Source organism: Eretmochelys imbricata, chromosome 5 (assembly GCF_965152235.1).
Source record: "Eretmochelys imbricata isolate rEreImb1 chromosome 5, rEreImb1.hap1, whole genome shotgun sequence".
NCBI lineage: Eukaryota > Metazoa > Chordata > Testudines > Cheloniidae > Eretmochelys > Eretmochelys imbricata.
The window spans coordinates 27,742,325-27,769,915 of record NC_135576.1 but is presented as its reverse complement, the minus strand read 5'-3'; the positions used below and the strand labels follow the sequence as shown (position 1 = coordinate 27,769,915).

At 42.4% G+C, this 27,591-nt stretch overlaps 1 protein-coding gene across 4 annotated transcripts in view; it reads left to right on the top strand.

Moving 5' to 3' along the window:
* Positions 1–27,591, top strand: part of RICTOR (RPTOR independent companion of MTOR complex 2) — a 189,240-nt gene that overhangs the window by 20,293 nt on the left and 141,356 nt on the right. Inside the window, exons 3-4 of one of the 4 annotated variants that reach the window (XM_077816777.1) lie at positions 8,533–8,623; positions 18,380–18,477. In XM_077816777.1, the coding sequence (XP_077672903.1) occupies positions 8,557–8,623; positions 18,380–18,477 (165 nt within the window). In that variant the 5' untranslated portion in view covers positions 8,533–8,556. Of the gene's footprint in view, positions 1–387; positions 421–8,532; positions 8,642–18,379; positions 18,478–27,591 lie in introns of those variants that run through there. The other 3 variants (XM_077816776.1, XM_077816780.1, XM_077816775.1) reach the window with 3 other exon arrangements.

Genomic DNA, 27,591 nt, shown 5'->3' with positions numbered 1-27,591 from the left:
CTAGATTTCAAATGTATTAATGAAACTGATTTTTTTTTAAGACTACTTTTTACTTTACTTTTTTAACACTGATATGACTGTCTGCTTAATAAACCCTAACTTTCATATTTTGAAAAAAAATATAACTTTAATAATTAGCAAAAATATTAACAAGAAAAGGCAGAATCCAGCCATTCATTCACCCATCATTACCAAAGTAGACAGAAGTGCAAAGAATCTAATTCTTAACTGTGTATGCATAGACATGTTACACAGTTGTGCATGGCATTTTTAAAAAGTTGTTTGCCTCTGCCCTGTGGTGTAGATCGGTGGATGGAGGCCCTTGTTCTGAGGGGAAGTGGGTGAAAGGGCGTCCCCAGCACTATTTGTTCTCTGTTTGCTTCAGTGCAAGGTATTTGTCAGGAAATGACTATTCAGGAGGTGAGATGCAGTTTACTTTGGTATTTATACCCTCAAGCAACGTGGTGTTTCCTCATCAGTTCAGTTATCTGCTATTGCATCTTCCTGTCCTTCTCTCTTTGTTGCAGGAACTTTCAAGAATTTTACTACCTTTGTCTATCCTACTGGCTTTCTTGGCCTCTGGTATAGGTAAAATAACCATGTCTTCCTTTTTATTCCTCTTCTCCCCCTCCCACTGCCCACCCCTTTCTTAGAGCTAGTCTACATTGGGCAACACTAAAGCACTGCCGTGGCAGCACTTGAATGTGCCTTGTGTGGTTACGGCACTCCCACTGCAGCAGAGCAGGGGGTTGAGCAGTTGCAGTCGAGCAGTGAGCACCCCCCAGCACGTTGGAAAGTTAGAATCTGGGCTAAAACACACTTCATCAGATGCATGGAGTGAAAAATACAGTAAGCAGTGTATATATATTACAGCACAAGAAAAGACCTGTACTGCTTACTGTGTTTTTCACTCCATGCATCTGATGAGGTGGGTTTTAGCTCACAAGCTTATGCCCAAATAAATTTGTTAGTATCTAAGGTTCCACAAGGATGATTCCAGGTTTTTTGTTTTGTTTTTTTGTCTGTAGAGTTATGCACATACAAAAGTGTGTGCAGGATGAGTGGGGGGGGGTCTTGTCACAAAACTAATCCTTACTCATGACAGACTCATTGAAATTACTATTAGAAATGATTTATGGGAGTAAGGGTTTGCAGGATTAGGTCCAGGAAAGCAATGCTAGTAAACCTTAAATGGAGTAAGCCAGAAAGGCCTATCCCAAGAGAACTAATTAACACATGACTTTAAAGTATAAGTGATACTTTATAAAGGGTTAGTTATTTCTCCAGACAGGTCACCTGGACTTCAGTTTCTTCTATTTTTCTCCAGTGAAATAGTAGCCTTTACTTCTCCTTGATGCTGTGGGTAACTGTTTTGAAGTTCCGTTGGTGTGAAGGGAGGAGGGGAAGAAGAGGTGCAGATTGGATCTGTTTTCTCTTCTCTTACCCTCTGTCCCAATTCCTATCAAAGCAGGAGATTGTTATTCCTACTTCTCTGAAGGGGGAGACGAGTTTAGTAGGCAGAAATGGGACTGGACAGTCATAATTCTTCCTGTGTCTGGTGATGCTTAAGTGTTGAGCCAAGGAGAAACCAGGCCTGTCTTGTCTGCAGCAGGATGAATCAGAGCCCAGGCAGTCCATTTCTTTGAGTGCACTTGAGGAGGTGGTGCTAGTTTTCAGTAGGTCCACCACAATCTAGGGCAGGGGTCTCAAACTCAATTTACCTTAGGGCCAGTGCCAGTCCTCAAATTCTCCCAGCGGGCCAATAATGTCACTGAAGATGGTGTTCAGAAAAGAAAACGTTTATATTGTGTATTTTATTTCGAATTTCTTAGAAATAATAAAACTGTCATACAACTTTATGCAATTAATTCTTTGCCTGCCAGAGAGTTTTTAGTGTTTGCCAGACACCTGGCAACGCTTCAGTTCTGTCTGTTTGTTGATGTTTGGCCTCAGTGACTGAGCAGTTGAAACCTTCAGGATTGCAGGAAGGTGTGCATCAGATGGTTTTGTGTTCGGTATTTTGACTTATTTATATTCATTGTGGAGGGTGAAGGGCTGATCTGCGGGGCTCGCCGGGAGGTGCTGGCAGGGAATGGGGGAGGTGGGGAGGCTGCCAGTGGGTGCTCAGCAGCCACCATTCCCTCCGCCATTGGTGCTCCAGCCCTGGATCACCCACAGAGTTGGTGCCTATGTACACTACAGTTAGACACCGACAGCTGGCCTGTACTAGCTGACTCAGGCTTGTGGGGTTTGGGCTACGAGTCTGTTTAATTGCGGTGTAGACATTTGTGCTCAGGCCTGAGCTATGGGACCCTCCCACCTTGTGGGGTACTAGAGCCTGGGCACCAGTCTGAGCCCAAACGTCTACACCACAATTAAACAGCCCCTTAGCCTGCGCCCCATGAGCGTGAATCAGCTGGCCCGGACCAGCATTGTTTTTTAATTGCAGTATAGACAAACCCTTAAACGTTAAGTACAAAGATAATCTTATTGCAGAGAGAGTGAAGTAATTGGTAGTGTTATAATGGCTAATATGATTATGAGTTCCAATCTTTGGTTGGGCCCTCCAAGGTCCTGAGTGACATTATGGGAGTTGAGGGTGCTCAGTACCTCATAGGATTGGGCTCAAGCTGTATATTTCATTAGAAGTCCTTTTTCCTTCTGTTAACACTTCAGATCTCTTTGAATCTTTTTTGGTTTAACGTTCATTTTTGAATAGCTGAACAGTGCAAGTCGGAGTCAGACTTAAAGCTTGTCTGTATGTACCACAGATTTGGGTTTTTTCTGTTTTAATTTTATCTGAGTAAGAATGGAATTTGCAACTATTGAGGTTAACTAGTCTGTCTAACATGGATGTATTTTACAATTTGATTTGATTTCCTAGCGCAGCGCATTTCATTAGTGTGTGCACCCAGGGAATTTTTTTAAAGGCGAACATTTATTGACTACTCAGTCATAAAGGACATTAGTTTGTTTGATGAATAAAAATAGTTAAGTTTTAGTTTCTTTAAGCTTAATTTTTTAAATTAAAAACTAAACTTTACTTAAAAAATGAGACACAAAATACCAAATGTTTGCTGTAGTGATAACCAGCCGTATACAAAGATACAGTCAATTTTCATGGTCTTTATCTTTAACCAGATAATGAGCTAACCCAAATTGACCAAAACAGATTAAGTTTCTTCATCTTCCTGTCGTAGAGAATGAGATGTTATGGACTTAAATTCCTCAATCACATCATTGTAATTAACTGACTAAGCCAATTCTTGTTCAATGTACAAAATCATGAGTGAGTCGAGGTGCTGTTGGGACATTGTACTACTTAGTTTGTTTTTTTACATGTGCTAGTTTCAAAAAGGCTCTTTCACATGAACAGCTTGAACATACGATTGAATTAAAACTTAAAGCCACGGGCTTGTTATGCTATTTCAGTAGAGTACACGTGATAAAAATTACAAATACTGTAGACACTGTGCTGGGCTTGCCTGACGCGGCTGCTTATATAGGTCAAAGAATTTTCTAGAATAGTAGTCAGAGGGGAGGGGAGGACTAATGGTAACGCGGTGCCGCAGTAGTGGGGGGCGCATGCTGCGAGCGAATGTGGGCTTTCTATATAGAGCGTATGGCGATTAAATTAAAAGGCCACATCGAGGTTCCAAAATTGTATGAAGGGCCAGGTAGGGAAGGCTCTGCCTCCCCAAACAGCCTGCCCCTGCCCCCCATCCAATCCCCACCCACTTCCTGCCCCCCTCAGAATCCCTGACCCATCCTGCTCCTTGTTCCCAGACCACCTGCCCAAAACCTCCCCCAACCGTGACCCCGGGGACCGCCCCCGCCAACTCCCCCTGCTCCCTGTCCCCTGACTGCCCCGACTCCTATCCACCCCCCACCCCGCCTCCTGACTCCCGTGAACTCCCACGATCCAATCCACTGTCCCCGGGACTCCCTGCCCCTTATCCAACCCCCCCAGCCCTAGCCTGCTTACCCTCACCTTCCCCCCTCTCTTGGAGCCTCTGTGTGCAGTGTCCAGGAGCGGCCCGCTGGAACTCGCAGCCCCACCCCCTTACCACGTGGCTCCGAGCAGCAGGAGCTCAGGTCCCGCTGGAGACACGCTGCTGCAGCGCTGTCCGGGGGGAGCCTCCCTGCCGAAAGCTCAGGCGGGCCGGGCAGGACAAGCTTGCCCACCCCTGCATTAGGGTGTGCCTGGGCTCACCGGCACACCCCATACGCACGCCTATGTTTGATTTTACAATTGTTCTGATGAACTGCAGAGTACCTTTACTAATGTAGTTGTACTTGTTGGCCTGTGGTTCCAATCTATTTTTTTTATTTGCTAACTACAAAAATACTTAAGCTTAATAAGAAAATTGAACTTAGGTTTGTCTGGCTTTATGGTTCAAAAAGAACGTGTATGTTTTATTTAACATTCTTAAATTACTTGATATCAATTGATATTCCATGTCAACATTTGAAAAATAGATACTTTTCAAAAATTGATATCTACTATGAAGGGCCTAAAGTTGTTGGATTTTTTTTCTTTTATGTATTTTTGAAAGGAGGCTTGTCTGGTAGATCGGATACAATGACTATTTCATATTAACTGAAGGGAAGTATGTATTTTTGTCAAGTTAGCTTTAAACATTTTTCCGATATGGTTGGACGAGCTAGAATTTTCTGACTAGAGTTGGCAAAGGGGGAGGAGATTTATTGTAATAACTCATAATAATAAATTATAGCCTACTTTAAATTAATATTTGACATTTCAGAAGATCACTACTTTTGTTTGTATAATTAACTTTAAAGGGACTGAACAATTAAGAGCATAGGACCTTTTCAGATGGTTCAATTCAATATACGGCTTCTGTGGCTTCAGTTATGATCTTTTGTTGAATGTTCTCGAGTTTACTGCTTTGCTTCAAATACATAGTGCATTCTGAGTGCTTTGAAAATATCAGTTTACTATAACGCTGTAAAAACAAGATTATAAGAGATGCTGGATACAACCTGTAGCCCATACTATCTTCCAAAACTGTATTGTAACTGATTTTATTCTGTATATCTGTGTGACCGCTTGCAGGATACCATGTTGACGTTTTAAATTTAGCACAAAACTCTCTCATTTTAAAACTATTCTCTGGTATCCTCCCTCAGCACTAAGAGTTTCATTCTCAAAGCAGCATTCCTGAAGTTTAGCATTTGTTTCAGCCATTAGGGATGTCCTTTACCTGCTCAGGAATGGCCTTGATTCAATTTCCCCCTTCTCTTCTCCAAAATGTAAAAGTATCTTGAGTGTTAACTATGTGGCAGCCTGAGATTGCCTGAACAACAGGTCTTCTGGCTTTTCTCTGTGTTTCTGTTCAAGGTAAATACTGTAGCTATAGTTGATATAATAAAGTTGTGTCACCATTTCCATTATAAAATCTGTTTTTGGTTTGTTTGTTTTTTTGGGACTTTATAACTTAACTGTAAAACCCAATAATTTTCTGGATTTCCTATGAATTTGGTTCAAAAAAGGTTCCAATCTGAGAACACTTAAAGGAAAAGAAATGATTAGCTTAGGGTGCCTTGTATGCACATGTAACTTAGATTTAAACAAAATAAAAAGGAAGAAAGTAATCTGGCAAGAGATTGGATATTTTAAAAGACACAAAGATAAGAATTATGGTAATTTTAAACGGGCTACTGCATATGATGTTATATTTTTCATACAGATTTTAGTTATCCACGCCCAGTAAGTTGTACAACTTATTATTAAATGTACAGAGTCTCATGTAGGAGTGATTTATCTCTTCTAAATGTATATTTATTTATACAGTAGACCCAAGATTTGGAAAACTTTACTTGGATACCTATTGACAGGAAGACTTAAGCCTGCTAGTCAGAGTTAGCTGTAAAAGATGACAGCAGGGGAGGCCTGCAAGGGAGGTCTTGAGACAATACTGTTTCTACCACCCTCTGTTGCTGGGACATCTACAATCGTCCCTGGGCCTTACTTGGATGCTCATGTCAAGGCTGAATCCCCACTCTGTCACTTTGAGTACAGAAGGTGGGGGCTCGCAAGGATTTTAAAAATTAATACTTGCCACTCCAGGCTTGTATTAAACTCCCAAGGTTACAGCTTTTCTCTGACCTTGGCTTGGTAAAGGCTGCAACCACCCAAATGCAAAAAACCCCCTTTGAACCCAGGAAGGAGCACTTGGGAATTCCTCCCTGTGGGATACCCTCAAGCCCTTTCACCCCTCCCTCTGGGGAAGAGTTGAGAAAGAGAACAAAGGAAATTAGCTGTTGCTACCACCTAATCCAACAACATGCACAAACCTCTTAAGACACAAAAATCCAATCCCTGTTCTTAAAGGTAAATTTTATTAAACAAAAAAGGAAAAAAAATCTGGAATTTAGGCTTTTGTTAGATTTTTAAGAGTAATTCCAAAAATTAAGCACCCAAACTAGCTTTCTTGGGGGTTCAGCTTAAAGTTTGTAAGCAAACAAGAGCATCAGCACAGAGGAGATCCACAAGCCAAAATAAGAAATAAAGCTTATTGTGTCTAACTAAACATTCCCTATCCAAATAATTTCTTCTAGGTATGGAAGATACTTTTTCATACCTGGTTCAAACCTTATACAGCATTCCTACTTATAGCATTGCTGCTTTGTGTCCCTGCAGCCAGAGAACAATAGACAAAGGGAAAGTTTCTTTCCCAATTTTAAAAAGCTGGGCTCTGGGAGGAAGTTTTGGTGCGGGAAGGGATCTGGGGTGCAGGCTTAGGGATGGAGTTTGGATGCTGGGTGCAGGCTCTGGGCTGGGGCAGGGGTGGGGGTTCAGGAGGAGGGGGTGGGATTTCAGGCTCTGGGAGGGAGTTTAGGGGTGGGAAGGGGTGTGTGGAAAGGAGGAGGGGTGCAGGCTCTGGAAAGGAGTTTGGGGGTGGGAGGGGGTGAGGGTGAAGGCTCTGGGAGAGGGGTGGGGGGGGTCATCGCTTACCTGGGCCTTCAAGGCAGGGCGGGCTGGGGGGGCCTCTGCGTGCTGCTGTCCCCTGGCACCGACCTCACGGCTTCCCATTGGCCTCAGGGGTGCTCAGGGCAGGGGCAGCGTGTGGACGCACAGCCCCGCCCCATGGCCGCAGGGAGGGGCCAGCAGCCACTTGGAGCAAGCATGCAGGAAGCCGCTCAGCTCCGCTGTTCTGCTGCTGGTGGGCGCGGCCCTGGGCCATTCTAAATTGCGCACTGGGGGGGGGGGAGGCAGGTGAGGGAGAGTGTCTGGGGGGCAGCAGGCAGGGCCAAGGGAGAGACCTGGCCCCAAAATTGCTGGAGCCCCACAGACCACATTGGGGAGGTTCTTGGGCTGCAGATGGCCTGTGGGCCGGGACTTTTTTATAGCTTTTCCCTACCTGAGCTCTCATTTTCTTAATTCTCAAATTATGTCTCCACCCACCATGAAAATTTGCTCTCCAACTCATGGAAGACCACTGCCCTTGCTTCTGGATGGTTTCTTGAAGTCTCTGTCTCCTTGCATGAGTACACAGAGATACAAATAAACAAACAGGCATGCATTAATATCTCAATGGCCTATAAGCAAATAAAATACTGCAGTGCAAAAGGTATGTGGGTTACATGAGCAGAAGTCTTGTATTGTTAGTGTTTTTTGTTTTGTTTTTTTCTGGGGGTAGTGGTTGTGTGTGGCAGGGAAATTATGTAACAAGGGGAGAAGGAGCAATGTATGCAACCAGAAAGGAGCAGCACTGGTGTCAAATCAGGACTATGGGAAGAAAGGACAACATTCTTCAGAGAGCAGCCTCTAGTGTTGATTTGAACATCTGGAGACTGGGAGGAAAGAAAAGCCTGTCACGCCCGCAGGTCCTAAAAAGATTCTGTAGGGAATATTTTCAAGAAAATACCTGTACCTCTAAGTAAAAAGGAACATATGCCAAATGTAAACAGTGCAACAAAGAGATGCAAGACTTGGCTGTCAGAATGAAACAACATTATGAAAAATGCTCTTCAGAAGGCAATGACTTTGAAGATGAAGTGCATCTCTGAACAGTCTGGGTCAACTGGTTAGTAAAATTATTTTTGCATTATTATCGACTGCCTACTGTGTTTTACTATGATAAAAGATAGCTTAGATTATTGTCATAAATTTGTGTTTTGGGTGGATTACTTATGAATTTCAAAATGTTTATTTTCAAATTATAATTGGTATGTTTGTGGAGTACTTATCAATTACTATTTTTGCTCTTACGGCTGTACTTTTTCAGATTTTTTTTATTGCTCAATATAATCAAATATCCTAGGTGAAGTTTTCCTATTTAAAAGTAAAAGTATTAGGCAGTTCATGAATATTAATATTTTAAATGTTCTTTCAAACTGTTTGGGATGTTGTTAGAGATAAGGATTTAAATAGACTTAAATCATAAGGATTATCTATTTATCTATTTCCCTATAATACTTTTTGATTAAATTCTATCATTTAAACATTGGTACAAACATCTGCAGTAGGGGGAATCTTTCATTATTTTTTAACCATTTTTGTTTCAGGGTCCACCTTAGACATAAGAGGTTATGAATGCCCATCATCTGCCATGTCTACTGCTGGAGTCATCTACTGGTACCACCAGCAGCATTGCAAGTAAGCATACATCAGAAGGTAAACTACCTGTATCCCTCCTCCCCCCCCCATCCCCAAGAAAAAAAAAGACTTCGCCATCCAGTATAACCACAGATGAGTTTGTAATCAGGACCAGCAAATTCCATCAAGACTCCATAGATGAAAAGATTGCTTGGTTCATTAATGCAACAAATTCTCCTTTTCATCATCTTCAGAAGAAACATTTCATTGACATGGTTCAATCATTACGACCAGGCTATGCGCCACCCAAAAGAGCAGACGTCACTTGAAGGTTGGTTGATGCAGTGTAGGAAAGAGAAATTGAACAGTGTGAAAAAAACATTGACAGGATACTCATTAATCTGAGTCTTGATGGGTGGAGCAGTGTGTACACAATAATCCAATCATAGGTGATTTTGTGATAACAGAAGATGGGGCTGTCTATTTTACAGAAACAATTGATATGCTGTGTGAACATTTCCTAATATAATACTTAAAAGAAGTAGCAGTAAAAGCTGTAACAAACTGTGAACAAAAAAAAGTGTCAGGTGCATAGTTTTGTACTGACAATGTTGCAAATGTATGAGAAGAAATCTAGAAGAAGATAATGAAGGGAACCTGCAATTTTTATAATATATGGATGCGGAGCTTGTTTGGTACAACTTTTAGCCAAAAACTTAAGTACAACTCCAGAAAAACGGAAAATGTTGAAATTGCAGAATACTTTGGTACCAATCACTTTGCTTCAGCTTCACTGAAGAGAGCCGGAAGATCCAAATTAATTCTCCCCCAAGATGTGCAGTGGAATTCAGTGATTGATTTTTGAGCTATTTATTAAGAACTGGCCAATTCTGATGACAATTTGTGAAGAAAATCATGACAACACAGATGGAACTATCACACCACAGTAGTCAACATCAGACTAAAGAGAAATGTGGAAGATCTCCTGACTGTACTGAAACATATTTTCATAGCCTTGGATAAATTGCAGAAAGATTGTTGCTGTATTGTTGATTCTGTTGCAATTTTGAAAGAACTTCAAGAGACACTGAAGAAAGGAAAAACCCAACAACAAAGTTCTGTTGCAGGCTGTAAAGAAGCAGATGGATCAAGCACTTACTCCTCCTTTTCTTGCCAATATTTTCAACCCAGAGTACTAGGGTAGATGCCTAACTCCTAGACAAGATGATGCAGCTATGGCATTGGTGACAATTAATGCCCATCAGTCATGCCAATCGTAATAAATTTCAGGGCTGGTGGTGAACTATTTAAGCAGCACAGATTTTGCTAATGTTTTTAAAAAAAGTTACACCATTGGACTGGTAGACGTCATTAGTTAAGCACCTGCGCAGAGTTTATTGAAGTGCTAAACCAGCTTTAGACAGCAGTAGTCTCTTCAGCAGCACAGATTGAATTAGTTCAAATGAAAAAATATTCTAAGTTGGAAAATCTATTGGGAGTTGAAAAAGCTGGAAAGCTTTGTTTTTTTTCCCTCATCCAGTCTATGAATAAAAACAAGGAGGGAGAAGGGGATGAAATCTACTATTTTTAAAAGTCTGAAGGACAGCCTAAGTAATTTAGGAGACTGCTCATTTTCAAGAGACTTGGGCAAGTAGGAACTTACATTCCCATTACTTTTACTTAGATGTATTTGAAAAGTTTCCCAGGCTGCCCTGAAATAATCAGTTTAATTCAATGAGTACAATTAATCTCTCTGTTTAATAAATCATTTAGTTGTAATTGTGAAACATATTTTGATAAAAGATGGTTATGTATCCAAAACGCTTACGGTTATTTTGTTTAATAAAAATACATTTTATATGCAGTTTTGTGTCTTTAATTAAATTCCAGTTACTGTCCTAATGCTCTTGACACAAATAATGAGAGAGAAGTTAATTATTCATTTTCTAAATACTAAAAACTTACAGTTAGTAAGAATTTGCAAATATTAAGTTATGTAACTGCTTAAATAAATGTGATAGAGTGTACCCTTCTAGTCACAAAAAGATGTACCAAATCTAGTATAAAGATTCTACTTAATTGTAAATCAACATGATTTAATGGTTATATCCGTCAATGAGTGTGCCTTTTTTACAAAATATCTGAAGTACAAATGGAAAAGCTCATTTAAATTGAGGCTTTCCACTTCATGATTTAAATGGCCTTGTTTTAAATTGATTCACCTGTTAATCTTTTTCTTTGTCCCAATTATCTAATAGAAGTACCTCCATTTCACATAATGCTCATTTTAATAGTACTGCTCTCTAAACTAATATATTAACTGCAATTTAAAATCCAGATTCACCAGTGAGCTTTGAGAGCTTTTTACTGCTCCATCACATCTGCGTGAGGGGAGAGTATATGAAAAAAAAATCCAGTATTTAAAAATCGGTTTAGTCTAGTCAGGGACCACAAACATTAAAATGCCTTAATCCTAATCCTATAGGTATTTCATTGTCTGGGTATAACACAAGAAGGACATGAGACACTTGTTATGGATCTTAATCAGGCTGCAACTTTATTATATAGATGTCTGGGACTACCCGGCAGATGGAGTGTACAGTGCAGGCAAATCCATGATTATTCAAATCAGTTCTCCGGGATTTCCACCAGCCCCCCTTTGTTTCTATCCAGGTCCCCCAGCTAATCCTTGGCTTGGACCTTACCATCCACCACCCTCATAAGAAGGTTAAGGTGGGCTATGAGAATGGGGGGAGAGGGGAGGTTGGTTCCCTGCCATACCAATCAGAGAAGTTCCCAATCCCCTCCCCCGTTCTGTTCTTTTATCCATTACCTCCTTTTAAGTCCTTTAACAGGCCATTTATCTGGTCACTGGCTGCCTTCCCTATGGAGTACTTGCACTGGACATCCGCCCAACCTTACAAAGTAAGGGCATGGCTACACTTGCAGATGTAGAGCGCTTTGAGTTAAACCAGCCTTCGTAGAGCGCAGTAGGGAAAGCGCTGCAGTCTGTCCACACTGACAGCTGCAAGTGCACTGCTGTGGCCACATTAGCAGCTCTTGCAACGGCCACAGAGAGCAGTGCATAGTGGTAGCTATCCCAGCATGCAAGTGGCTGCAACGTGCTTTTCAAATGGGGTGGAGTGTGACAGGGAGTGTGTTGTGTGTATGTGGGGGGGAGGAGAGCATGTCAGCATGCTGTCTTGTAAGTTCAGACAGCAGCACACACACACCCCCCGCCGCACCCCCCACACCATTCTACAGTAATGGTTTGCTTTGTCTCGGAGCAGATAAGCATGCCAGCTGTCAAAACAGAGCTTTCAAAGGGCATATCTGCATTCCTGCAGTGATTCCAAAACAATGACAAGAGTGGCCACTTGATTTAAGGGGATTATGGGACGTTCCTGGAGGTTGATCAGAAGGCAGTAATGCAACACCTCGTTCATGCTGACGCCTGGAAATTTCAGCCAAGGCGCACCAAGTGTTAATCTTCTTGCCGAGGTGGAGTACCAAGAGCGCTCTAGCCGTGGAGTGAGAGCGCTCTACGTGCCTTGCCAGTGTGGATGGGTAGTGAGCTAGGGTGCCCGGGGCTGCTTTAATGCGCTCTAACTCACAAGTGTAGCCAAGCCCTAAATTGTGACATATGGCCTACCACCTTTTTCTCTCACCAGAAAAGGTTCTCTTACACCCACTGTGGAGAAAGTGAAAAAACCTCACTCTGCCGAAGTCAAATTCAGGTGGTGTGGGAAAAATTCCTTCCCAGCCCCCCCTTTAAAAGGAGCGACTAGTGTAGTACTCACAGCAGGTCCTAACCCAGCCTGCCATTTGCTTCCACTAGGGGAAGACACACTTGCCCCACCCAAGTTTCATACCTTTATGCCCTTTGGACCTCACATTCCTGGGAGGGGGGAGTCATTGCTGCAAAGCTGTCCACCGAGCATCTTTTTTACAGCAGTTTTTGACCTCTTTCTCTCCCCCCCCACCCCCACCATAAACCAGAGCCCCAGACAAACTCTGCCCCACCTTACTTGTGGTGCAGTCATTGTCACTGCAGGGCAGAGTTAAGTGTGTTTCGGTCATTAACTGTGTATTTTTAACATATTTGGATTTCTTTTAAGTGTAATCTTAAACCCAGGAAATGTAGAGTTATGCTGTGTGGTGTGTTTTGTTTTGTGTGGTAATTGCATCCCTTTAATATATTTTTTTACTCTTAAATTACTGATACATGCTCTCTACTAAACTCCATCTTTTCTGTCTGGGAATCATATACTCAATGTAAAGTCTTCAGAGATTCTTTTAATTGTGTGTACAGATCTATCACAAATCTATCACAATTGGATTCTGATCCTTGATTGGGGACAAAGAACAAATAATCCTTAATCTATTCACATCTATGAAAAGGGCAGCATGGTGTGTCTTGGAGAACAACGCCTATAAATCTTAGAAGTCAGATGCATTGCCTACTAGAGTGAGGGAACTCAAATTTTTGGAGTAGTTTCTGAATTCTGGACTTCACATGCATGTGGGTGTGAATTCAGAGTGCTTATTGTCAATGTGAATAGTTTTCCCTTCAGACATTACCTTAATAAACTGATAGTGAAGGTTATGCCTTCATTCACATGCAGTGCCTCAGATTGCATTGTTTACTGATAAAACATTGTTTATTGACTTCTTAATGAGCCTGATATGTGACGATCTTCCAAACTTGCATGAACACCTTGATAAGCTATGAGTACTTGTAAAGAACTTTCACTTTCAAAAAATAATTTACATCTATCTACTTAACTCTGACCAGTGATTGATTCAATTCCATTGAATGTTTCTAGTCAAATTATTCCTTTATGCTCTGCTTAATTCCTGTGGACAGCATCGAGTTTGGAAGGCTGTTCTCGGAGGCTTGTTTGCGAACAACTCCATTGCACCCAAATACTTTGTATAATCTTCATGTGATTCAGGTATAACACAGTGGTTGTCTGGGGTTGTTAATTCTGTGGTCCTCTTAAAGTGAGAGGAAGAAAAAAAATTTATATAATTTTTAGTCGGAGTTGTTAAATGAACTTTTGCATGAATTGTAGTTGTAAATTAGTCCCAGGATATTAGAGAGACAAGCTGGTCCAATAAAAGATATGCCCTCACCCATTTTATGTCTCTAAATACAATGTTGTGAGGTGAAAGGAGTTCCTGACCTTTAGTTTTATTACTTGAGAGAAGACTTTAGGGAAGTTTCTGTTTGAGCTCACTTTTAGCACTTTAGACCATTTTGTTTTCAAACTGTGAGGCACTTTCGCCCCTGGGCAGGGTGCCGTGAGGTTATCAGGGGTCAGGGAGTGAGGTTTCCACAGGGCTCCGGCCAGCCAAGTGTCCGGTCCAAGGCAGGACAGGACCCTTCCTTTACCAGAGGTGGTAAAGGAGATGGGGAGAGCATAGCCCCTTCCAGCCCTCCCCAGGGAGCAGCCGCCTGCTGCTCTCCCCTCCGTGATTTCTGGGAACTCCTTGAGTGCTCTTCCTGCTGCTGCCCAGTCCTGGATGCCCACTGGTCAACAGCCCTGGGTATTTTTAAACTGTCCTGAGCCTGTGGGAGTCAGAGGCTCTGGCAAGAGGGGGGGAAGGCAAGGACCCCTTGTCCATTCCATGCCACTCTGCCCTGGGCACCTCCGGGGGTGGAGCCAGCTAAATGCTGCCACCACTGTGCTCCTCTTGGGTGAAAAGAAAAGGAGTACTTGTGGCACCTTAGAGACTAACCAATTTATTTGAGCATGAGCTTTCGTGAGCTACAGCTCACTTCATCGGATGCATACCGTGGAAACTGCAGAAGACATTATATACACACAGAGACCATGAAAGATGACCATGAGATCATGGTCTCTGTGTGTGTGTATATATAATGTCTTCTGCAGTTTCCACGGTATGCATCCGATGAAGTGAGCTGTAGCTCACGAAAGCTCATGCTCAGATAAATTGGTTAATCTCTAAGGTGCCACAAGTACTTCTTTTCTTTTTGCGAATACAGACTAACATGGCTGTTACTCTGAAACCTCTTGGGTGAGTCACTTTCTGCAGTAGATGGGAGTGGGTTAGCAGCGGGGCTGTTATGAGACTCCAGTGTAGAAGGGGAAGTTTGGGTAGTTCTGCTTTAGACTAGTTTTGTAGGATCCTTTGATAGAAGTGATATTGGCTGGTGCTTCAGCCTGCTGTTTCTACTGTAAATATACTCACAATACATGCACTGGTTATTGTATTAACTACTGATCAAGCATCTTGGAAGGGATGTGTGTGAAATTACACATTAATCAATTAACTTATTTATAGAGTCATTGACATTTTTGTGGAAATCTACCATGCTTCCTGTTTGTTCTGCCAGTATATGCTTAACAGGAACAGTGGTTGGAACATTATTTTTACATGTGGTCAGACAATGCTGCCAAATCTGCTAGGGGAAGGTGGTGTCACTGGTGCTAGTGTGATGATTACAGCGTGTGGTCCATCCCTTCACTGGCTGCTTTATGAAGTAGAGCTCTTTGGTGTTATCTTGAACACGCTAGGGAATAGAATCTCTGACTCACCACATTTACCCCACCTGAATCATAATGTATCTCCATCCTCAAGTGCTTAAAAGTCATGAGAATTTTGTAAAATATGGATTCTTCTTGCTTTCTGATTTTGCATTTTTAGCGTATGTGCTGGAGGATTCTCTGCACCTTGAAGTCTTTAAACCACAATTTGAGGACTTCAGTAGCTCAGACATAGGTCAGGGTTTTGTTACAGGAATGGGTGGGTGAGATTCTGTGGCCTGCGTTGTGCAGGAGGTCAGACTAGATGATCGTAATGGTCCCTTCTGACCTTAAAGTCTATGATTCTATGATTGTCATATTTTCAAGCTTTTCTCCATAACCAGGAGGGCTAAAACACTTTTTTTAATGAAGGATTGATTCTAGGAGCTAGTGTTTCAGGAAAACTAAACATTGTGACACTCATGATAAAATCGTGAGAGTTGGCAACACTGCCAATCAATCTTCCTACCTTTTCCTATTATTTATAGGAAATTTCAATCCATTATTCTGCAAATATACACACACCAGTTCTGGACTTCCCCCTGCTGCCATGATATAAGAATTTACAGGGATGTCAAGGAGAAAGTTCTGCACTGAATTTTGGATCTTTGATTCAACGGGAATCCAGTTAGCTGCAGAACCTCAGATCTGGTTAGGGTGAGGATTTATATCTCAGTTGCAGGTAGGAAAAGAATGGCTGTAGTCAGGCTGAGCCAGATTACTTTCCATAAACTGCTCACTCTGTGTTTTACCCCACCCCTCCCACTGGTATTTCTCTCATCTTACGCCCTTCTATTCAAGTTCATTTCTGGTAATGATATAAAAATGAGCCATACCTCTTTTACCTAGTTGGAATCCGTTCCCTGTGAGTATTGATTGGAACTAAGGTTTGAGTTGACGATGTTTGACCTACATGCTGACTACTTCATACTTCTCTCCTGAACAAGTGTATTCTGAGGTGGCATTCTGTAATTCTTTATCAGCCTGGTCCTTCTGCAATTGTATATTGCTGGTATGAACAGATCATAATGGACCAAATTGTTTTACTCATCTTTGTAGTTTAGTAATAGAAAAGACCACTTGTCCTCTCAATTTCCTGCTTATATTGTAGCTTGTATACTGGAGTCCCTTCTCCAGGACAGCAAGATTGTGCTGCAATGAGATCTTACTGGGGGATTTGTGTGTGTGTTTTTTTTTTTTTTTTCCCCCTGTTTGATGGTAGGGGTTTTGGAAAGTATCCAGGACTCTGAGTTGCATGAAAAGCTTGGGATGCTTTCTGGCCCCTCGGTAAGCTAGAAAATTAGTTTAGCAAAATTTTTTTCAAGCTTTGTACTCTGTATGAATAAGAATGACTGTATCATTAGAGAAACGTACTTGCCTATAATTCATCCTCTCTGAAGATATAACTAAATTCCTATTTGTCCACCTTCCTTCCTCTCAAAGTTTAAACTTTATCGGCTTAAGTCTGATAATTTACGGCATTCTTTGCTCCCCGTTTATCAGAGAACTGAAGATGAACATTTTAGAAGGCTCGGCGGTATTGGCAGCTGTGTGTTACAGGTCCAAAAGCTTTTGTGAGCTAGGGAAATTCCCACCTATGCCATGCTAAAAGCAAAACCAAAAAGAATAGGAGTCAGTTAAATTATATTTTCAGAGAAGACAAATAACAGGGAGGTAGTTTCCCCCTTCGGTGTAAGCCCTGAAATGAGGGGTTATGACCTAAACTGAAAGCAGTACCATAACTATACCCTAGCATCATTCTCTTTAATTTTCCTTTGTTATGGCTTTGACAGCTTGAAGCATCTAAAACTGGATAAAATGCTAGAAAAATAAACTATACAGAATAATCCTGAACTTGGATCATGATGGACCTGCCAATAGAATCTCTTCCATCTTTAAATTGTATGATCCTCTCAAAAGTAAATGCTTTTGATGTGGTATCCAAATATATGTGTAGAAATGTTTTATATCGACCTCAGTTTGTTTAGTGGGTTTTATTTGGTTTAACCCTGATGCATAACATTCTACCATACACTCTCTCCCCAAGCTATCATGTATGTGTTTGACCAGTTACCTAATTGATGGTGCTTACTGACTGTTCAGTTGGAAGTTAGACTGCTGGAGTAAATTTTTTAGGAGTAAAGGTTGCATCTCCTAGTGGTAGGGCAGGCTCTTGCCCTGTTCTTCTACATCAGTTCAGGATATGTCTTGAGTAGAGACTTGTCCATTTATTCAGATTTTGTGATCCGCAGTAAATCTTTTTGAACGACAGAGACCAGTAATGTGTTTATGGAGTTATGGGGGATAGCGCTCTCTGTGATTAGAGCAGTCATTTTCAAACTGCTTTGCACGGAGCTGGCTGGTCAGAAGGTGCTTGCTGTCCTTTTTTTCCAGCTGCAAGTTTCACTAAGACAGTAGAAAATGCATTACATATTTCACTAATAATGCTTTTCCAGTCTGTGATAGGATTACTTGAAAGGGCTAATGTCCCATGTTCTCAGTTGTAGCCGGTCCTGGCTGCTTTAGAAAAGCAGTTCCCTGAGTCTTGATTACAATAGATCCACCTCCAGGCAAACTCCTTCTTGCCGCTGCTTCCTAGCGGGTCCCTCTCTGGCCGTGGTATGGCCTGGGGTAGTGGTTGGTTGGGAAATATAAGGTATTAATATCAGAAAAGTTAAGAAGGTGAATATTTTATTGAATGTTGTACAGCTTCTGTTAAACAATGCATGCCTACAATTTGGTATCATGGAAGAATAGCCTCTGGCTAAGGCACTGCACTAGTATTTGGGAGATCAGGGTCACTTCCTAATTTGACCACAAAATTCCTGAGTGACGCTGAACAAATTGCTCATTCGTTGTGCTTTAATTCACAGTCTGTAAAAAGCAAGTAATACTTCCCTCTCAGAGATGCTGAGGATAAATTCATTAAGATTTATGATGTACTCAGGTATTGTAGTGTTGGAGAATATATAAATATCTAGATTTACAAATTGCTGAAGTTTGTTTAATAACAGGGTATTGCTAAAATTTTCCTTTGAAATAGGTGTGTGTCCACTTCTTGGGCTTGTGCCACTTATTCTGGGAACGCAAATACGCATATTGCGGTTCTAGGTGTAAGCCAAATCGGAACTCTTTGAAGAAAAACAGGCTAGATCCTTAACCAAAAGCCGGAAAAATAAACAGGGTACCTATTATGTTTGGGAAAATATGTGGTGAATGCTTGTTTTTCTGAATCATATCTACCAATAATCTGTTTCTTTTGCAGAACCCTATGATAACTTGAGGGAGATTCTCCAAAATGTGGCCAAATTACAAGGTGTTTCAAATATGAGAAAACTAGGCCACTTGAATAATTTTACTAAGGTAAGAACTTAACTGGTACAGCTTGTTCAGTGGTCATTTCTTTTAATGATTATTTTATTTTTACTATGCCAGATGTTTGTTAGGACCCTCACAGTAGTCCCTGCTGCGAAGAATTTATGATTCAGAATTTAGATGTGACACCATGGCGAGAGAGAACAAACAAGATCATGCATTAGTTCACTTACCTCTTGGTGGCTGAATTTTTGTTTGTTTAATTCACTCATGGGTTTTGTGACAGAAGTGAGTTTTAGTAGAAATTTGAATGACTTGCACAAAGCTGGAATAGGTTTGAGAGGGGAATGGAGTTGCACGGAAAAAGGAATGGAGATGTTTGCGGGGGGGAGGACATAGAGGGAGTGTTTCCAGAGATCTGGGGAAAGTGAAAGGAGACTAATTCGGTTATAAGTAGAAATGTACCTTTTAATGTAAGGCAGAAATACACAGAGCAATGGATAGCCAGTAGAGCAGTTCAGAGAGAAGAGTTGTGGCTTGGTCTTAACAGGAGGCAAGAAATATTTCAAAAGCAGAATTTGGGTAGACTAGAACAGAGAGGGTTAGGTAAGAGGCCTTTTTTTTCCTACTTATATTTACTGTTGATTCACGGTGCTATGATTTATAGTTTTCACTTCAGTCCAGGTAACTGGTGCACAAACACCAAAATAGTGAGCGGTATATAAATGCCTTGGTAGTATATTAGATCCTGATTTTGTATGGAAATTGACTAATGTTTTTAAAAGTGTATTTAGTATCTTTTTTGATCAAGCTAATCCCTTTCCAGTTACATTTATTCCATACTTACTCCAAAACTCCTACTTTAAGGGGGTGATTATATGGGCTTGAAAATATAGTCTCCTCGCTGACAGTTTCAGCGAGTGTTGTTGGGGAAGGAAAAACCTGACTGAAATGTCATTCAGAAATCTGTGATGGAAAGGATGATACAGGTAACTTAAGTTGTTCTATGTTAAATACCAAAATCCTCTGATAAAAGGAAATGAATAGGAATTATGACACTTTTTCGCATTATGTATATTTGAGTTATACCTGCTATCTTTAGTGACTAAAATATTTATTCCTGTCACTGTAAAACCAACATAGTTAAGAAAATGATCTGGATTCTATTACTACATGTTCATCAACTAATTTTTATTAAGTTCCAACCAGGGGTGTGCACAAGGGGGGGGCAAGCAGGGGCACAGTTCCCCACAAATCAGCCTGGGCACAGAACTCCGCTGGGGCAGGTAGAGCGAACTGCTCGGCCCCTGGGTGGTGGAGGGAGGGAGAGCCAGCACCACTGGCCCTTGGGCCATTGTGGGAAAGGAGGAGAGCCAGCTCCACCTCCTGTAGCGGGGAGAACTAGCTCCTCAGTGCTGGTCCAGGGCAGGAGATGACAACTTCTCTAGTCCCAGGGCCGTGGGGGAGAGAGGGAGAGCCAACTCCACCGGGCCGTGGCGGGGAGAGGCAGCTCCTCTGGACGCAGGAGTTGGGGTGGGGGTGGAGGAAGGAAAGGCAGCTCCTCTGGTTGCAGGGACACAAAGTGCCCCTCCAAAAGTGGCCAATTTTTTATACCTGTTCATGCCACTGGTTCCAACAACAGTGAAGGTTGTCAAATCTGCTTCATTCTCATGCAGAAAGAAAAGGAGTACTTGTGGCACCTTAGGGACTAACCAATTTATTTGAGCATAAGAGCGGTTAGACAAAGGACTCCTTGAAACCTGTCCAGAAGCCAATCCGAAGTCTTTAAAGTGTGCATCCTTGAAGTTGAAACTTGAATTGAGTTCCTCTGAGTGCCTGAGCTATGCATCAGTGCTGTCTGTGTCGATGCAGTCAAGCAGATCAGCTTCACCCACGGTTCCCTTCACTACAGGAAGAGCTCTTCATACCACAAGTGAAGTTACATCTACCATTGTACAAAGCACAGAAGGTCCTAAATTAGAGCTGATCATCCTCAGTACCACTGACAAATCTCTCTCTTCCAGGCCGGCTCTGAATCTCTTGACACCCGCTTCATGCAGGCTTAGCCTTTACAGAGAATTTGGAGAGTCTGCAGTGTGTAGTGAGATTTTTGCCCCTTTGGATAATTCTCAACAATTTTTGTCCAGACTTCCTTTTCAGAAATCTGTCCTGGACCAGCAGTCCCATCCAGAGCTCCTTATCATGACACACACATCAAAAGTTCTTCCTCTTTATTTGAAATACTTTACACTAATTTATCAAAGTCAGCTAAACAAAAGAGCCAAATAAACAAAAGAGCCAAATAACACCCTTCCAGCTCATCAGAATTCAGAAAAAAAACTCTTACTGTGGCATCCCACAAACAATTGCAACATTTCTCTCATAAAAGGGCAGAATTTCCTCCTTCCCTTCAGAAGAATCTGGGACAGTTTAGGGGAGGCTATTTAATGCCAGTGGTCTATAACATCCAGTGAATTGATCCCCACTATAGTGGGGATCAAAGAATTATAATTACCCCCAAATCAAGTGGGATTATCTCAATTCAAAACCAGAATGGTTAGGTTTTTCCTATTAGCTAACATCTGGGAGATTAGAATTATCTAAGTGTAAATGCTACATAAACAAGAAAGAAACTTATTTTTTGAGTTTGATAAGAACAGGAAGTTCGTTTCTGTCCTAAAAATAGATTTTTTTTTTCACCCTCTGGCAGAGCCACCATCAAGCACAGAAAATTCTGATGTCTGTGGGCAGAGTGGGTGCCACCAAAGAAATGTGTGAATAAAAAGGATAAAAATCATTCAAACAGGGTTTTGAGTTCTTATCTACTGGATTAAGAATCTGTAGTTTCAGTGATTACAAGTTCACAAGTGCTCCCTCTACACCAGTGGTTCTCAAACTAGGGCCACCGCTTGTTCAGGGAAAGCCCCTGGCGAGCCGGGCTGGTTTGTTTACCTGCTGTGTCCACAGGTTCGGCCAATTGCGGCTCCCACTGGCCATGGTTCACCACTCCAGGCCAATGGGGGCTGCAGGAAGGGCAGCCAGCACATTTCTTGGCCCGTGTCGCTATCTGCAGCCCCCATTGGCCTGGAGCGGTGAACTGCAGCCAGTGGAAGCCATGATCAGCCAAACCTGCGGATGCGGCAAGTGAACAAACTGGCCTGGCCCACCGGGAGCTTTCCCTGAACAAGCGGCAGCCCTAGTTTGAGAACCACTGCCCTACACCAAAAAGTAGGGTTGTAGATGAATGGAAGGGTTCAGAAACTCCCAAGAGGTATAAAAACAGACTTCTCTCTGACACAGCTTGTGATGCCATCAAATTCGTACCATACTCTTTTAGTGTAATAAAAGTGGCTGTTGCAACTTGTGGCTCAAAGCAGTTGAAGTGCACTGTGCATTTGGGTTTCCTGATTGGAGTTTTTGGAGGGTGTGGGGACAACTTCCTGGTACAAGTGCTGGAGGAACTGACATGGGGCTGTGCTTCTCTTGACCTGCTGCTTACAAACAGGGAAGAATTGGTAGGGGAAGTAGAAGTGGGTGGCAGCCTAGGCAGCAGTGACCATGAAATGGTCGAGTTCAGGATCCTGAAAAAAGGAAGAAAGGAGAGTAGCAAAATACGGACCCTGGACTTCAGAGAAGCAGACTTAGGGAACTGATGGGCAGGATACCCTGGGAGGCTAATATGAGGGGGCAAGGAATCCAGGAGAGCTGTCTGTATTTTAATGAAGCCTTATTGAGGGCACAGGAACAAACCATCCTGAAGTGCAGAAAGAATAGCAAACATGGCAGGCGACCAGCTTGGCTTAACAGTGAAATCTTCGGTGAGTCTAAACTCAAAAAGGAATCTTACAAGAAGTGGAAATTTGGACAGATGACTAGGGAGGTGTCTAGAAATATTGCTAGAGCATGCAGGGCTTAATCAGGAAGGCCAAGGCACAATTGGAATTGCATCTAGCAAGGGATGTAAAGGGTAATAAGAAGGGTTTCTACAGGTGTGTTAACAACAAGAAGGTTAAGGGAATTGTGGGACCCTTACTGAATGGGGGAGGCAAAATAGTGACAGGTGATGTGGTAAAAGCTGAAGTACTTGGTGTTCTTTTTGCTTTGGTCTTCACAGACAAGGTCAGCTCCCAGATTGCTGCACTGGGCAATACAGTATGGGGAGTAGGTGAGCAGCCTTCAGTGGTGAAAGAACAGGTTAAGGACTATTTAGAAAAGCTGGCTGTGCACAAGTCCATGGGTCCAGATCTAATGCATTCAAGGGTGCTGAGGGAGTTGGCTGATGTGATTGCAGAGCCATTGGCCATTATCTTTGAAAATTCATGGTGCGCGGGGGAAGTCCCGGACGATTGGAAAAAGGCAAATATAGTGCCCATATTTTAGAAAGGGGGGAAAAAAGAAACCCCGGGGAACTACAGACCAGTCAGCCTCACTTCAGTTTCTGGCAAAATCATGGAGCAGGTCCTCAAGGAATCCATTCTGAAGCACTTGGAGAAGAAGGTGATCAGGAACAGTCAATATGGATTCACCAAGGGCAAGTCATGCCTGACCAACCTGGTTGCCTTCTGTGATGAGATAATGGGCTCTGTGGATATGGGGAAGGTGGTGGATGTGATGTATCTTGACTTTAGCAAAGCTTTTGGTACGGTCTCCCACGGTATTCTTGCCAGCAAATTAAAGAAGTATGGCTTGGATAAATGGACTATAAGGTGTATTGAAAGCTGGCTATATTGTCGGGCTCAACGGGTAGTGATCAATGGCTCGATGTCTAGTTGGCAGCTGGTATTAAGCAGAGTGCCCCAAGGGTTGGTCCTGGGGCCGGTTTTGTTCAACCTCCTTATTAATGGTCTGGATGATGGGATTAATTGCACCCTCAGCAAGTTCGCAGATGACATTAAACTGGGGGGAGAGGTAGAAAAGCTGGAGGGTAGGGATAGGGTCCAGAGTGACCTAGACAAATTGAAGGATTGGTCCAAAAGAAATCTAATGAGGTTCAACAAGGACAAGTGCAGAGTCCTGCACTTAGGAAGGAAGAATCCTATGCACCGCTAGAGGTTGGGGACCGACTGGCTAAACAACAGTTCTGCAGAAAAGGACCTGGGGATTACTGTGGATGAGAAGCTGCATGAGAGTCAGCAGTGTGCCCTTGCTGCTAAAAAGGCCAATAGCGTATTGGGCTGTATTAGTAGGAGCATTGCCAGCAAATTGAGGGAAGTGATTATTCCCCTCTATTCGGCACTGATGGGGCCACACCTGGAGTATTGCATCCAGTTTTGGTCCCCCCACTACAGAAGGGACGTGGACAAATTGGAGAGAGTCCAGCAGAGGGCAACAAAAATGATTAGGGGGTTGGGGCACATGACTTATGAGGAGAGGCTGAGGGAAATGGGCTTATTTAGTCTGCGGAAGAGAAGAGTGAGGGGGGATTTGATGGCAGCCTTCAATTACCTGAAAGGGGGTTCCAAAGAGGATGGAGCTCGGCTGTTCTCAGTGGTGGCAGATGAGAGAACAAGAAGCAATAGTCTCAAGTTGCAGTGGGGGAGATCTGGATATTAGGAAACACTATTTCTCTAGGAGGGTGGTGAAGCACTGGAATGGGTTACTTAGGGAGGTAGTGGAATCTCCATCCTTAGAGGTTTTAAGGCCTAGGTTGACAAAGCCTTGGCTGGGATAATTTAGTTAGTGGTGTTCCTGCTTTAAGCAGGGGATTGGACTAGATGACCTCCTGAGGTCTCTTCCAACCCTAATATTTGGTGATTGAAGGCCAGGCCCCAACTTCACTTCTAAATGAAAAATTAAATTTTTTAAACTTTCTTTTTCTCCCATCTAATTACAAATGTTAGTGATGCACACCCTGATAGACATTGGATCCATCATTACTGTCCCTATCTGAAAAAAAGCATAGATTTCTACTTTAAATTTTTTTTCAAGTATCAAAAAAGAGTGGGACTTGTGACCAGTCCTGATCTTTCAAATATAAATCCGTTCTGTGGGCCAATTATGTCATTTATATTATGCTGTTAACTGCCTCAGTCTATTCCTTATGTCCTAAAAAGCATTTGCAAAAATGATAATGTATAATACCTAGATGTCTGAGTATCATAGTCTTTTGCACACAAATGGGAGCAGGGCCATTTCATATTTAATATTTTAAAGTATGCATAGAGTTTTACAGGCAGATAAGAAGCCTTACCTCAGTTTCATAGGCTTATTTTAAATTTTGTTTAACTTTGACATGAAAGTGAGATTTCCCATAGAGACACTAACGATCCTGATACTCATCAGGATATAGCTTGGCTTCCTTTAGAGCTACAGGTGAGTCGCATCATGCGCACATTTAACTTACGTGAATTCAGCTATATGTGCTCAGCAAAAAAAAAAACCCAATGATATCTGTAAATAGTGCGGGCGCGTCCATCCACCTTTCCACTCAATGAGCATATGCCTCGGAGTGAGTGTGAGATGGGAGAGGGGAATCTGCTATTCCCTCATTCGGTCTCAGTTCTCGTGTGCCTCTCATAGTGCAAGCATCTCGCCGCGCTGAGTGGGATTCTAGTGTTTAAAGATACTGTATGTATTTTTCATACAAAATGGCCCCTAAACGCAAGTCAACTACTTCATCTGGTGCTCAACCGAAAAAACAGCGGTCTGTTCCAACGCTGCAGGAAAAACTGGCTGTGTTGGACTTATATGTCGGTCTCCAATGTGGCGCATAAATATGGCCGCAATGAATTTAGCATCTGTGCCATCAAGATTCGAGAGAGAGAAATTAGTCAAGCCGTGGTATCGAGTGCTCCAATAACTGCTACTGTGACGAGCCAGGTGCGTGATAAGACTTTAGTGAAGACTGAAAAGGCATTAAACTTGTGGCTGAAAGACGTGAACCGTAAACCCGTGCCTATCGATGGCAACATGTTGGAAGAGAAGGCTCTTAGCCTCTATGCGCTGTTCAAAGCTCCCACCACAGAGGGACAGCCTTCTGATGAGAAGGAATTCAAAGCCAGCTAAGGTTCGCTTAACAGTTTTAGGAACCACTTCAACCTCAGAAACGTGCAGACTACTGGTGAAGCTGCATCTGCCAATGAAGAGGCAGCAAAAGCCTAGCCCGAACAATTAAAGAAAATCATAAAAGAAAAGGGCTATCTTCTGGAACAAGTTTTTAATGCTGACGAGACTGGGCTCTTCTGGGGGGAAAAAAGCCCAACCACACTTACGCTTTAAAATCAGAAAGACAAGCCCCTGGCTTCAAAGCAGTTAAAGACCGTGTGTCTGTGTTGTTTTGTGGCAATGTGGCTGGGCATTTAATAAAGCCGGGCTTGCTCTACAGGGCTGCAAATCCCCGTGCCCTAAAAGGCAAGAACAGAAATCTCCTGCCTGTGTTCTGGCAATCAAATAAAAAGGCTTGGGTGATGGCAGCATTATTTCTGGATTGGTTCCACAAGTGTTTAATTCCGGAGGTCAAGCAGTACCTTGAAGAGAGAGGATTTGACTTTAAAGTGTTGCTGATCGTAGACAGTGCTCCTGGCCACCCTGCGGCACTCTGGTTTGCGCATAACGATGTTGAAGTAGTCTTTCTCCCCACCCCCCCCCGATATCTCCTCCAACCTCTCGACCAAGACGTGATTCGCTGTTTCAAGGCCACATATGCAAGGCTTACGTTCTCACGGATACGTAGCGCTATGGATGCTGATCCCAATCTTTATGTGATGGAGTGTTGGAAGTCCTTCAACATTGCCGATTGTATCACTTATATTAAACAGGCAATGGATGCAATCAAGCCTGAAACAGTCAATACATGTTGGTGAAACCTATGGAAAGAATGCGTGAATGATTTTAAGGGTTTCCTGACCATTGACAAAGAAGTGAAACGCATTGTTCAGATGGCCAGGCAAGTGGGTGGTGATGGCTTTGTCGACATCCTTGGGGAAGAAATTAAAGAATTAATTGAGAGCCATAGAGAAACATTGACTAATGAAGAGTTAGAGGAACTGATGAAATCGTCTACAGCAGTGCTTCTCAAGTTATCTGATGTGGGGGACTGGCAATTTTTTTTTTCAAAATGCGCGCAGACCGGCAGCCGATGGCTTGCAGACCACCGCTTTGAGTAGCACTGGTCTATAGAAGACTAAGATGATGACGACTAACAGGAAGAGCCAGCAAGTTGGAATCTTCATAAATTTGCTGAAGTGTTCCAAGCAGCGAAACACTTGAATGATTTAATTTCTGAATACGATCCCTCTATGGAACGAAGCCTCAAAATCACACATCGTATTACGGATGATTTGAGACCGTATCAATAAATGTTTGAGCACCTCAAGAGACAACAGCGACAGATGCCAATCACCATGTTTTTTCAAGGAAAAACAACAAGCAGTAGATGAGCCTACGCAATCAACTTCTCAAGCTGAACCAGAGCCAACCACTTCATCTACGACTCGCTCTCCATCACCCAAGCTCTGTCATCTGTCTCCTGGATCGACATCAAACCTTGACGACCCCCTGTAATTAAAAATACAATACTGTAAAATTATAGTTTGCATATGTACTCTTTACTGTATACATTATACATTTATACATTACTGTACAGGATTGTATACACAACCATGTACAGTATACTGTACTTTATGGGCGATTTAAGGGATTTTCAAGGGTAATTTTGACTATAACGCGATTTTCACCTTACGTGCTGACTTTAGAACCTAACCCCTGCGTAAGATGCGACTCCACTGTGTTATCTTCACATCCCAATTCCCATGCCAACTATGGTTCTTGAGAATTGCAGTTGAGGACCAATACTTTGTAGCCATGTTGTGCAGTCTCTTTCATCTTCTTTGATACTGTGGTTACCACACCTAACAATAATTATGGTCTCAAAATTTGAGGAATGAAGCATCCAAATATACTGTTATCTGTGCAGCCGAAGACACTATCATCCAGAGGCCTGGAGAACAGAGGCAGTTTCCTTTCACCTAGTTCAGAATTCTGTGAAAATCTAGTGGCTAGGAAGATTAGGAAAGACCGATTAGTGGCAGAACTATGAGTAGACCAACTTCTAACACAGTTTTGTACACTGACAAACAGATCTTTTTTTCCCTTGACAAATATATATCAAATATCTAGCTCTTTGCAGAGTATATTGTATATTTATTGAAAATATCATATTGT